General features: G+C 37.5%; 1 protein-coding gene across 1 annotated transcript in view; it reads left to right on the forward strand.

Moving 5' to 3' along the window:
- IL12RB2 (interleukin 12 receptor subunit beta 2) overlaps positions 1 to 12,197 on the forward strand; it is a 93,315-nt gene that overhangs the window by 24,138 nt on the left and 56,980 nt on the right. Inside the window, exons 4-7 of the mRNA XM_049879540.1 lie at positions 1,490 to 1,604; positions 2,533 to 2,717; positions 3,948 to 4,090; positions 5,388 to 5,538. Coding sequence (XP_049735497.1) covers positions 1,490 to 1,604; positions 2,533 to 2,717; positions 3,948 to 4,090; positions 5,388 to 5,538 — 594 coding nt within the window. The remainder of the gene's footprint in view (positions 1 to 1,489; positions 1,605 to 2,532; positions 2,718 to 3,947; positions 4,091 to 5,387; positions 5,539 to 12,197) is intronic.

A 12,197-nucleotide genomic window follows, 5' to 3' on the forward strand; every position in this document is an offset into this window, starting at 1 on the left:
AAGAGTAGCCTGAAATCTCAACATCAACAGAGCATTCCCTTCGAAAGACCTGGCAATCTGCTTCAGTAAAGATTACAGACAAGAAAACCCTATGGAAGTTCTACTCTGTCACATGGGATCGGTATAAGTCAAAATTGACTTGATAGCACTTAACAACAACAACAATATCTGAATGGAGTCTCTGGTCGGTGCAAACAGTTAACACGCTTGGATGCTAACTGAAAGGTTGGAGGTTCGAGTCCATACAGAAGTGACTTGGAAGAAATATGTGGTAATCAACTTCCCAAAAATCAGCCACCAAAAACCCTATGGAGCACAATTCTACTCTTACACACATGGGGTTGCCATGAGACTGAGTCAACTTGGTGGCAACTTGTTTTGATACTTGAATGGGCTTCACTCTAAAAAAGTTAACTCCCCATCACCCAAGGTAACTAAGCAGGAGCTGGATGTTCACCTCTCAGGGAGAACAGAAGAATGTAGTGGAGAAAGGCTGGGGCTCAGGTGAGCCTCATCTGATTCTTCTACTGCATAACTTTGAGACCTTTGGAAAGCTTCTTAACTTCTCTAAGTCTCAGTTTCCTTGTTGATAAAATGAGGCTAATAATAGTATTTAGGCCGAGTTCTCCAGAAAAGCAAAACCAGTGAAGTGTGTGTGTGTATCTCAAGGAAATGGCTTGTTTTGGAAGCGGCAATTCCTTAATCCTTGGGTCAGGCATCAGGCTGGAGGCTTCTCCTGACTTAAGTAGTGGCAGGGGCCGACAAACCCAAACTGGCAGGTCAGATGACAGGCTGCTGGCTCAAGTTCCAAGAACTGGAAGTCAGATGGTGGTGAACCAGATCCAGGTTTCAGAGTGAGAGCAAGTGTTTCCAGAGCATCTATATATATATATATTGGATGTAGGTTACACCCTTGAGGAAACTCCCTTACATCAGATACTTGAGTAAGGTGGTGACTTGAGTAAGGCGGTGACTTGAATCATGCCCTTAGTAAGGCCGCGACTCAAGATACACTGCACACTAATCCTGCCTCATTTGCATGTAGAGGTTTAGGATTTACAAGACATAAAATGGAGGATGATTACACAATATCACAAAATGGAGGACAATTACACAACACTGGGAATCACGGCCTAGCCAAGCTGACACATAACATTAACCATCACACTCCTCATAAGGCTGCTATGATGTTTAATTGAGAAAAACAGCACATAAAACACTTAGCATAGGCCTTGGTATATACTCAGTGTTTGATCTGTATTCACTACTGTTATTATTGTTATTAGAAAGAATGCATGCCTTGAAGGTCAATTTTAACTCGATGGACTCTATAATGCCTCCCAGCTCATCTGGATATGCGGGAGAGGGGGTGGGGGAAGAGTTGAGTTGGTAGGTATTGTCATCTTGTTAGGCAAATACCTAAAAAGTGACTTAAGTATCACTTATGTGATATTTAAAATGTGAGATTTTGCTCTCTTTCTTTTTAAAGTTGTTCCAGAACAGCCTCAAAATGTATCTTGCACACAGAAGGGAGAACATGGAACTGTCGCCTGCACTTGGGACAGAGGAAGAGACACCCACCTGTACACTGCCTATACTTTACAGTGAGTGAGAAGCTGTATTTCTGCAGCTCTTTCCTAGAACTTCTCTTAGATGACCTTCAAAAATATCCAACAGTTCTATTTTTACTAAAGAAAAAAAGCAACAGACACCTCTAGACCATTAGATCCTTTACAAAAATCCAGCGGTCATCAGTTAAAACTGGTTCATTCACCTATAGCGTGAGGCTTGCTGTCTTGGAAAATAATTTCTGCCTCAGTTCTAACTCAGTGCTTTTCAGGCATCCAAGGCCCAAGTTTTGGAAGTTCTTCCTTGGCCTAGTAGGGTTAAACTAACTGCATAATATAACTTCCCTCTTTTGTAGTCACAAACTCTTGGGGTCATGCTGTGTAATTAAATTCTTCTTGTGGTAGCTTTCTGTTAGCCGTGAAGGCCTTTCTTTTTAAAGCACCTTTTCCTGACCTGAGAGTCCACAAGAAGAGAAGATCTGAAGAGTTGACTCCATGGTCCCATCCAGAGAACCAGCTGGCTTCTAGTAGGTGGCACCACACCTGAATGAGCAGGAGATGGAGCAAAGGAGCTGGGGCCGGAATTCCATCCTGGCCACTGCTGTGCTAGGAACTGGTTCTTTTGTGCATTTGATGCCAAGGTGGCCAGAGATCCTTTGCCTAATGATTGGAATTGCTTTCAGGGGCTGAGATGGTCATCAGGGAATTCAGGTAGTATATTCAGGAAAGTTATTCGTCTATGTGAACATCAAAAACAAAAACAAACTAAGTTCTACCAAAAAAAGAGAGAAGGGAGATATGGTCATAAGAATACAAATATTCTCATGGTGTTTCCCTCTGGTAATAACACTGACCTTAACAAATTGTCTGGAATTTCAAGTATTTGAACACTTGGTTCTTTTATATTTAAAGGAGAAACTAGCACATAAAGTATCTTCCTAACATAATTATCTTTTATTTAAAGGTTAAATGGACCAAAAAATTTAACTTGGCAGAAGCAATGTACGTATCATTTTTGTGATCATTTGGACCTTGGAATAAACCTAATCCCTGAATCACCTGAATCCAGCTACACAGCCATGGTTACTGCCATCAATAGGCTTGGAAGTTCTTCTTCATTGCCATCCACATTCACATTCTTGGACATAGGTACATTTAATTTCACTTTCGATAGGTGTCATTCATTGGCACGTGGATTTTTTTTTTCTCTCAAATTGTCAAATCTTCTGTATGTGCTTGTTTCTTTTACTGGAGACAGTGGTTCATGAAAGTGGCTGATGGGCATAGGCAAAGGGCAGAAGTTACTTCAATGCAAATAAAAGAGCACACTAACCTAGATCTATTTAGAGATGGCTGTACAAGAGAGAGAATAATGTTTAATATCCCATTTCGTACAGCCAACTTCATGAGGGCATCAGCTGCTGACAATGCTATCTGACTGTGAGGTCATTCAAAAAGCTCAAAACAGGCCCTTCTTGGTGGACGTATCTTTTTACCCCCATGGATACTCCCACTGTTCTGAGATGGCTGTATGTTGGCCTGCTGGGCTAGAGCAGCCAGGAGCAAATTATAAGTAAAATGTATCAAGGTACAAATGCAACTTTCTCTGGAAATATTTACCTCCACTATCCGTATCAGTTTGAGAGCTGGAGTGAACCAGCTCTGGCACATTTCTGAGCAAATACAATGGGCCCAGTTAAATCAGAGGCCAACCTCCGGCGTCCCTGAGTTCTCACCATCCCAGGTAGAACTGAGCTTCTAGCATATCTGAAATTCCAGCCCCACACAATGTGTCTATCTTCTTTCTTCTCATAGCACTTTTTGCATACATAATGTTAATTATATGAGTCTGAAAATAGGCATTTTCTATACACTTTCCTACTACACTTGTCCCCACCCTGCTGTCGCTCTCTTCCCATACATAGACCATTTCTAAGCCATCTTCTTTCCTCCTTATTCTTTTCTTCTGCTTCTTTGTTTCTCTGTCCCTTTCCTATGAGTTTTCCTACCAATATTTCTTCTCCTCCTGGGAGCAATCACCGGCAGACTCTGCCTTCTTATCCCTTGGAATCTCCTGGGTTTGGCACTCTGGTTTTTGTTAAGTCATTGGATTAAGTGGAGTCGACACTATCAGGAATGTTGGTATTATTTTATTTGGCAAAAATTAGGGAGGATTAAGGGGAATTGTTTCAATGATTTAGAAATGCATCAAATTTTTTTCTTTTTTTTAAGGCATGAATTTCTCTCATATATTTTTACCAAATATGGCGGTTGTACACCTTAGAAATGAAATTTTTCAGTTCTTTATACCTCATGTTAACGCATCAGCCAATTTCCAAGCATGGAGCCTGAATTACACTTTTTTGTCCTGTTTGCTAGTGAAGCCTCTTCCTCCGTGGGACATCAGAATCAAATTTCTAAATGCTTCCGTGAGAAGATGTACCCTTTATTGGAGAGATGAGGGAATGGTGCTACTTAATCAACTCAAATATCGTGCCAATAACGGCAGGTCCTGGAACATGGTAATGGCCTTAAGAGTAAATAGGAAGGCATTCTTCCTTGATGTTACTACACAGACCTCTGTCTTTTCTTGCCAGCAAAATATGGAGTTTAAGAAGATTTAGCCCAAAAATACATACTTGAGATATATCAGAAAGTCAACTACACTGCCATTTATTAAGAAATATCTTGAATTTTTATTATTAATTCTGAAATCTTTAAGCCACAGACTTCTGTAAACCAACATTAATTTTCCATAATTTATTTGTTGTATAGTATTCATTTCTCCCTGTTACTATATCCCTCCATTATTACTTTTTTAGCAATTTTTTGACATATTGGGAACAGAAATATTAGAGAATACCCATAGAGGCTTATATGGAATAGACTACACTGTCTCATCACTTATTGACTATCTCATTATCTGACATTTCACATTTACGATGATAGTGAAAAATCTACTATCCAACTATTTGGCGCACTAACAACGTACATCTGGCAGTAACGAAGTCTGAGGTGCAAGGCAAGAGTAATGCTAGCTTTGATGGTCAAGGTTATGTGTCAACTTGGCTGGGCCATGATTCTCAGTGGTTTGGCAGTTATGTAATGATGTAATCATCCTCCATTTTGTGATCTGATGTGGTCATCCTCCATTTTAATATAACACCAATCCCGCATAACAACTTAGTTTTTGAAACCTAGCCATGTCAAGAAGTGAGGAGTGTATTGCAAAGCTAAAGCACCACAATTTGATACACTATTAGGCATTAATTTTTTTTTAATAATATAAAGTATAGAATAATGATTTTTCTAGTATTTTTGTAAAATACAATGTCTTACAATAATAATAAGAGATTAGTTCCATATATAGCTGATAATCAAGAGAGATGTAGCTAATTAAAATTTTCTTTTTGAAACCAGTTCTATGCCTGCATTAAAACATTACATTCTAATTATCACCTAATAAAATGTAATCTCAAGTGTAGATTCTCCAAGGTTTTTGAGAACAATGGTTTTTCAGTCTTTATTCACTATTCTGCTGGTTTCAGGGTGCCTCTTAGAATCCACGTAGTTGAGTTCTTAGTCCAGGAGTTTTTTTATGTCTTTCTTTTATTTATTTTTTTAATGAGGTGTTATTATTTCAGATTAGCATCATGTGTATTTAGAAATCCAGTTATTGACATTTCTTCTCACTGAATAATAGAGTTGAAAAAAAATATCTAAAATGGGTCATCTTGTCTAGCTTCTTCCGTTTATGTTAAGATTCTTTAAATCAATTTAATATTAATATGCACCTTTTAAAATCTTGTTTGATTTAAGGTTAATGTTACAAATGCCAAAGGAAGATATGATTTGCTTGATCTGAAACCATATACAGAATATGAATTTCAGATTGCCTCTAAGCTACATCTTCATAAAGGAAGTTGGAGTGATTGGAGTCAAACATTGAGGACAAAAACACCAGAAGAAGGTATGTGTCCAAAAAAAAGAGGGAGATGGAAAAAGAGGAAGGGAGAGAAAGGAAAAAAGTTTTGGAAGGAGAATATCTTAAATTAGGGATGACTAAACGTATTAGTTTGCTCAATGGTTTTTGCTATTTAGATAATCAAGTATGCCATAAATCATGATTGGTTTTATGGAATAACAAAAATTTGTCACCACGGCGATTACCTTGTGAGAATGGTAGTTATTCGCATTTTCCAAGTAAAGAAATTCAGTAGCTTAAGACACTTGCCTGAGGTAAAGCAGATAGTAAGTGGTGAATCCAGTACTTACCTAACTCCAGCTCTCTCCATTATACCGTTACTGTCAGTCTTATCATTAATGAGACATTATTTTTTACATAGATATCAGGATTCATTTTTGTGCTCTTTGTTTTATTTTACATTATTTCACATAGTCTCTTCAATTTATCAGTATAGACCACAAGTATATAATCTCATTCATTCCAGTAAATATTTGATTACAATCATGTGGGATACCCCAACCAGGGTATTAAGTATTGGAGATATAAGAAAAATTGACAAAATCTTTGATTTCATAGTGCTTACATTCCAGTTGGGAAAGATAAACTAAGCAAACAAAAAAAGTAAAATAGCAGATATCTGTGTTATTCAGAAAAGTAAAATAAGATTATATTATAGCAATGGAATGGCTATCCTTTACAAGGAAGTCAATGAAGTGTTCTCTGAGGAGGTAACATTAAAGCTGAATTTGAATGGAGAAAATGCCAATGATATGAAGGCCTGAGAGGAGCAGGATGATATAACAGGTGAAAATAGGCAGGGGCCAGATCATAAAATGTTTAAAAGCCAGAGGAAAGAGTTGGATTTTTTTCCTAAGTGCAATAGGGAGTTATTCGTGAGTTTTCATTTGTCTATATTCTATAACAGTTTACTCCAGCTGCGAGGTAGAGAATAGATTGTGGGAGGTTGGGGGCAAGAGTAAAAGCAGGAAGACCATTTAAGAGGCCACTGCAGTTTTCAGGGAATGGGATAATGGTGGGTTGGGCTAAAATGATAGTAGTAGAGATGGAGAGAATTAATGGATTTGGAATGTATTTGGGGTAGAGTTAACAGAGCTTACCAATGGATACGATGTGGCAGATTAGAGAAAGAGAAGATGAATGATAGCTCCTAGATCTTTGACTTGAGCAACTGGGTATATAGCGATAACTTTTCCTGAAGTGGATTTGCAGAAGGGAAGGGAGAGAGAAATAAGGGTTCTGCTTAGGTCTTATTGAAATGCCTATTGGACATCTTGATGCAACTATCAAGTATGCAATTTGATATACATGTTGAGAGTCCTAGGGAGGGTTTGAACTTGAAATACAGCTTGGGGAGTCATCAGCATAGAGATGGTATGCTTAATGTAATGGGACTGAACGTGACATCCTAGAAAGAGTGTGTACAAGGGACTCCTAAGGCTCCACTACCTTTAGGGATTGGGCTGAAGAGGAGAGGGCTGACAGAGGAAACTGTGAAGGAACAACTAGGGAGGTAGAATGAAAACTGGGAAAGTGTGGTGTCACAGAAGCTGAGAGGAGTGTTCAAGCAGTACTGGTCAAATGTGTTTGATGCTGCTGAGCGTCAAGTAATAGACAGGGAATTCTTGAAGTTTGCCAGCATCTAGGCCATAATGACAATGACCAGAAGGGTCTCCCTGGAGAAATGAGACAGAAGATCATTTGGAATGGGCTGAGAAACAGGTGAGGGGAGGAAGAGGAGACATCTATAGGCAATGAAGTTTTTTGCTTTGAAGGAGAGTAGAGAAATGGTGAGATAGCTGGAGGAGTTTTTTGCTTTGAAGTTTTTTGCTCTGAAGGAGAGCAGAGAAATGGTGAGATAGCTGGAGGAGGGAAGAGGATACAAGGTCAAAGGAAGGTTTTGTTTTCAATACTTTGAGATTCTCAAGTTTGTATGTTTAAGATGAACATATTAAAGAAGCAAGTTACTTGATGAGCCAAGTGGAGATGGAACTAGAGCACGAGTGAAGAGGTTGGCCTTTGATAGGAGGAGGGACAAGGCATCTGCAATGGCAGGAAGGTAGGCAAAGAACCTGGGTACAAATGCAGTGTCTTGGTCTATTGGGGATTAGGATAATATGGGAACTTCTTTCTGATTTTCTCCATAAATACAAGGCAAAATCATAAGCACCAGGGATATAGGATGATGAAGAGAAAAGGAGAAAGAAGGTTTTACTGGAAGAATAGATTATTGAATACAATAGAGAATTATGGCTAAATAGGCAGCATTGAGTGTCCACTTAAGATTTTTGATCATGGATTTAGCATCATTTAGTATTTTTTCTCCAGTATCTTCTTTGATGCAGACATGAATTAGGCTGACAGTTGAGTTTAAGCAAGTTTGTAATTTGGCTAGGTTGAGAACGGTAGAAAGAGAAAATGTGAACAATAAGTGATTTTATGGATGGACTATGGAATTTAAATAAGTAAAGAGAAGTGATGGTATGAGGAAGACATATTTTAAGGGCTATCTTACATTCCATTAGATTACTATACTAAGTTCACTACTTTTCATATTTATTGAGTATTTGTGTGTATATTTATTTATTAATTTTGGATCTTTGTAGAGCTAGGTTTTGGTTTTACATTTACCTGTAATAATTTCCTTGGAATAGAATTTCTAAATTACTGGTGAAAATCAAAAACATGATTATATTAATTAACAAATTAATTTTTACATTATCTTAAGTACTAAAACTGTCCAAGGAGATATGTTTATACTGCTAGCAAATTTTTAACATTAGGTAAGTCCTACTCCTCTTTGCTACAAATCATGTTGGTTATAACCTTATGCCTCAATTCTAATTCTTATCCCTAATACTCTTACATCTCACCAGCACTCCCCTGTTCTGCAAAGCTATAAATGAGTAATTAATCTTATTCCTTAATAGTTAAACCTTGATATATTTTACCTTTTTAATTCTGTGAAAATTAATATGGCTCTGTAAGTCAGACTAAAAGCCTGAAAGAAAGTAGACTCTGGAGACCAGATTTTAAAATAAAATTTAACACCCAGCAATCCTCTCTCCTCCAAATATTACAGCACTGTACTTCTTCAGGGAGTCCCTGGGTGGTGCAAATGGCTGCTAACCAAAAGGGTGGAGGTTTGAGTGCACCCAGAGACTCTTCAAAAGAAAATCCTGGTGACCTACTTCAGAAAAAATCAGCCATTGAAAACACTATGGAGCACAGTTCTACTCTGACACACATGGGCCATGAGTCAGAGTCAACTCAAAAGGCAAACGGTTTAACTTTTAAATAATTCTTTAAGCTTTTGATACCCATTGCTCAGATGAGCATCACCAGGCTGTCTATAAAAAAAAAAAAAAAAAAACCCAAAACTGTTGCTGCAGCACCAATTCCAACTCATAGCGACCCTGTAGGACAGAGTAGAATTGCCGCGTAGGGTTTGCAAGGATCATCTGGTGGATTTGAACTGCCAACCTGTTGGTTAGCAGCCAAATTCTTAACCACTATGCTAACAGGGTTTCCTAGACTGTCTATAATAGCTATGGAGAATATCAAATCTGTTTTTCAGTCTGATGTACTTTTCTTTTTGGTAGTTTTTGGGAAAGCAATTTTATTGAAGTGTAATCATATATTTTATTAAAACAAAAATGCATGCATATACTTTATGCCAATATTAAAAGGTCTTTGGAGACACAAGGAATAGCCATCTGACTTCACATTCAAAAGCACTCAATTAGTGATATCGCATAGCACTTTCCACAATTTGTATAAATTTGGCTCTGAGGAAAAATTATTGACTTTATTTTCCATTGCTTTATTACCCATAGCTTTTCTAGTATTAATGTGAGAAAATCTAAATGCTTTTTTATGAGACTTGTGTGCATGTAAACGAGCCTCATGATTAAGTTGCATTCATTTTCTAGGAGCCACTAATGATTTGTGGTAACTGATCACACTCATCAATGATACTCCAATGACAAGTAAGGACCAAAAGAGCCTATTAACAGAATATATAACACCTAGTACATAAATTGTAGAATAGCTTCTATTCTTTTCTTCTTATCTTAATCACATTTTTCTGTTTTTAAAAAATAATGTTTAAAAATGAAATAGTCCAACAAATTATAATTTGCTTCCTCTCATTTTATGATAAACTCTCTTAAATTATTAAGTCACTTGCTCTCTGTTTAAATACTTGTCATTTTTATAAGCAAAAGCTCACAACTATTAGCCTTATTTTTTTATACAAAGTACTGTATTAAAAAAAAACTCACGATTTAGATTTTGTCTATACACAGTACAGATAAAATTCTTTAAAATGGGCCATATTTTATGTCTAAGTCCAAGGTAGGAAATAGGCTGAGAAATATCTAAGTTATATCATATTAGTCTAAACTATAAACTAGGGAAACTCTGGGACTGTGAATCCTTGTCACTGTTATATTTGATAATGACCTATGTACAGATGTGTGAAAGGTTTTTCTTGTTGTTGGTTTATTTTTGTTTTTTAAGTGTCTATCTATTGAATATAAAACTCTTCCAGATAGGACAGTTACTTTCTCAAATCCCATAAAATACACCACCATCATAACAATGAGTACAGCAGCTCATCTCTGTGTGTGGATGGTTCTGAACTGAACTGAGGAAGGTAGCTTATTCAGAGTAACTGCTGACATTCGTGAAGAGAAAAACCCATACTCTGAGATACACCACATTTACCAGGCTCTGTGGGCTTCCTTTCAACGTCTGAATCTCCCTTTTTTGTGTTTGATCTTTCTGTGGGTTGTTGTAGGATCTCTTTTCTCTTACTCTAAGCTGCCTGGTTTTCACCTCATACCACTGTTTCTGTCATCAGTTTCTTTATGAAATACCAACTGATGTAAACCTAAAAGGTGTGAATTTTTTTTAACACTTCTTCCTTTTAACCCTTTAAGTGTATACTCATATGTAACTTGGCATTTACAAAAATTAATAGTAAGCTTTTCTAGTTACTCTCTAAAACTGTGAATGATTTTATGATAGAGCTCTTTCTTGTAGCCTTTGCCACTCAAAACTGAGAGGAACATAATCTCTTCTCATGGCTTGGGCTCAGTTGTTTATATCGCTTCAGCAGAGTATAAAGGCATTATTTACTCCATATGGCCCTTTCCTGTGTCGTTAAATTTAACTCCTGTCATGGTCCACCATGAGAAATGCTTTTAAATGACTACTAAGTAAGGGATAAGTGTTAAAAAACCACTTTCCCATGTTTAGAAGGATAGTCTCACAATCAGTCATCCATCTAAGGTTGGCCTTATTCTGGGAAGCAACCAACCATATTTTGCTTCTAGTGGGAAAACATTCTTGAGTTTGGGCTTCATGTCTGAAAATATGCTCAGATGGCAGAGAAAGCTGATCCCTTGCCACTTAGAACACCCAGGAGGAGTCTCCAAAATAAAGACAAAGGGACTGTTCCTTAGAGCTAGCTCATCAGTTAAGTGTTTCTCTCTGTTAATTCGCCATCTTTTAAAGTCCTACTTAAAAGTTTTGATCTTGCTCAGCCTTACTGTGGACAAATAATAAAAGAAGCATTGCATGTGAATACTTGGGCCAGAGCATTGAAAAGGAGTCCTCTCCCATCATACTGGTGACACAGGTGACAGGCAAGAGATTACCAGCTCCAGCCACCCTCCCCTACATTGAGAAGCTAAGTCTTTCATTTACTCATTCATTTGTAACTTAACAATATTGCCTTGGTAGGTTAAGTGTAAACAATTAAATACTAGAGGTGGTTTTACCCTTTGGGGTAGCAAGCATTTCGTAACAGTTTAGCTCAGGAGTCAGCAAACGTTTTCTATAAACGGCCAAAGAGTAAATATTTTAGGCTTTGCAGACCATACAGTCTCTGTCACAACTGCTAAAATGTGTCATTGTAGCATGAAAAAAGCCATAGACAGAGCATAAACAAATGGGTACTGAAATTTTAATTTCATATAATTTTCACGTTAGGAAAAATTCTTTTTTAACCATTTAAATATGTAAAAAACATTATTAGTTCATGGGCAGAACAAGAGCAAGCAGTGAGCTAGGTCTGGGCTGCAGGCCGTAGGTTCTTGACCGCTAAACAAGCTAAACTTGGCAGCATCGTGTTGTTGCTGTGGCATCGAGTCGATTCTCCGTCAGTGGCCCCATATGACAGAGTAGAGCTGGCGCCTTAGGCTCCAATCTTTGTAGGAGTAGATCACTAGGTCTTTCTCCTGCAGAGCTTCTGGGTGGGTTTGAACCACCAAATTTACGATTAGCAGCTGAGTGCTTAATTGTTGTACCACTATGATTCCTTGAAAGCATCATACTTGTGTTATACTTAGGTCTTTTTGCCTACGGCTTAAAGAAATGAGAATGTATGGTTCTTTCCCCTTCTAAAGGGACACATGTGCAAAAATTTCATTGGAGAGAAAATGTTATGTTTGAGATCCAATAATAGTCCTTTCCCTCTTTTCTCCTTTTGGTCTCGCCTAAGCCCTACACTTACCCTGGAAGAAGTAAATGCCTGAGCTCAGTCATTTGACAAAATAGTAATCACCTCAATAAGAAGAAATGCTTTCTACGAATCCCTCCAAACAGAAATTATTGAGAAAAACAAAACAAAAATTAAA

The sequence above is a fragment of the Elephas maximus genome, chromosome 3 (assembly GCF_024166365.1).
Source record: "Elephas maximus indicus isolate mEleMax1 chromosome 3, mEleMax1 primary haplotype, whole genome shotgun sequence".
In the NCBI taxonomy this organism is placed as follows: domain Eukaryota; kingdom Metazoa; phylum Chordata; class Mammalia; order Proboscidea; family Elephantidae; genus Elephas; species Elephas maximus.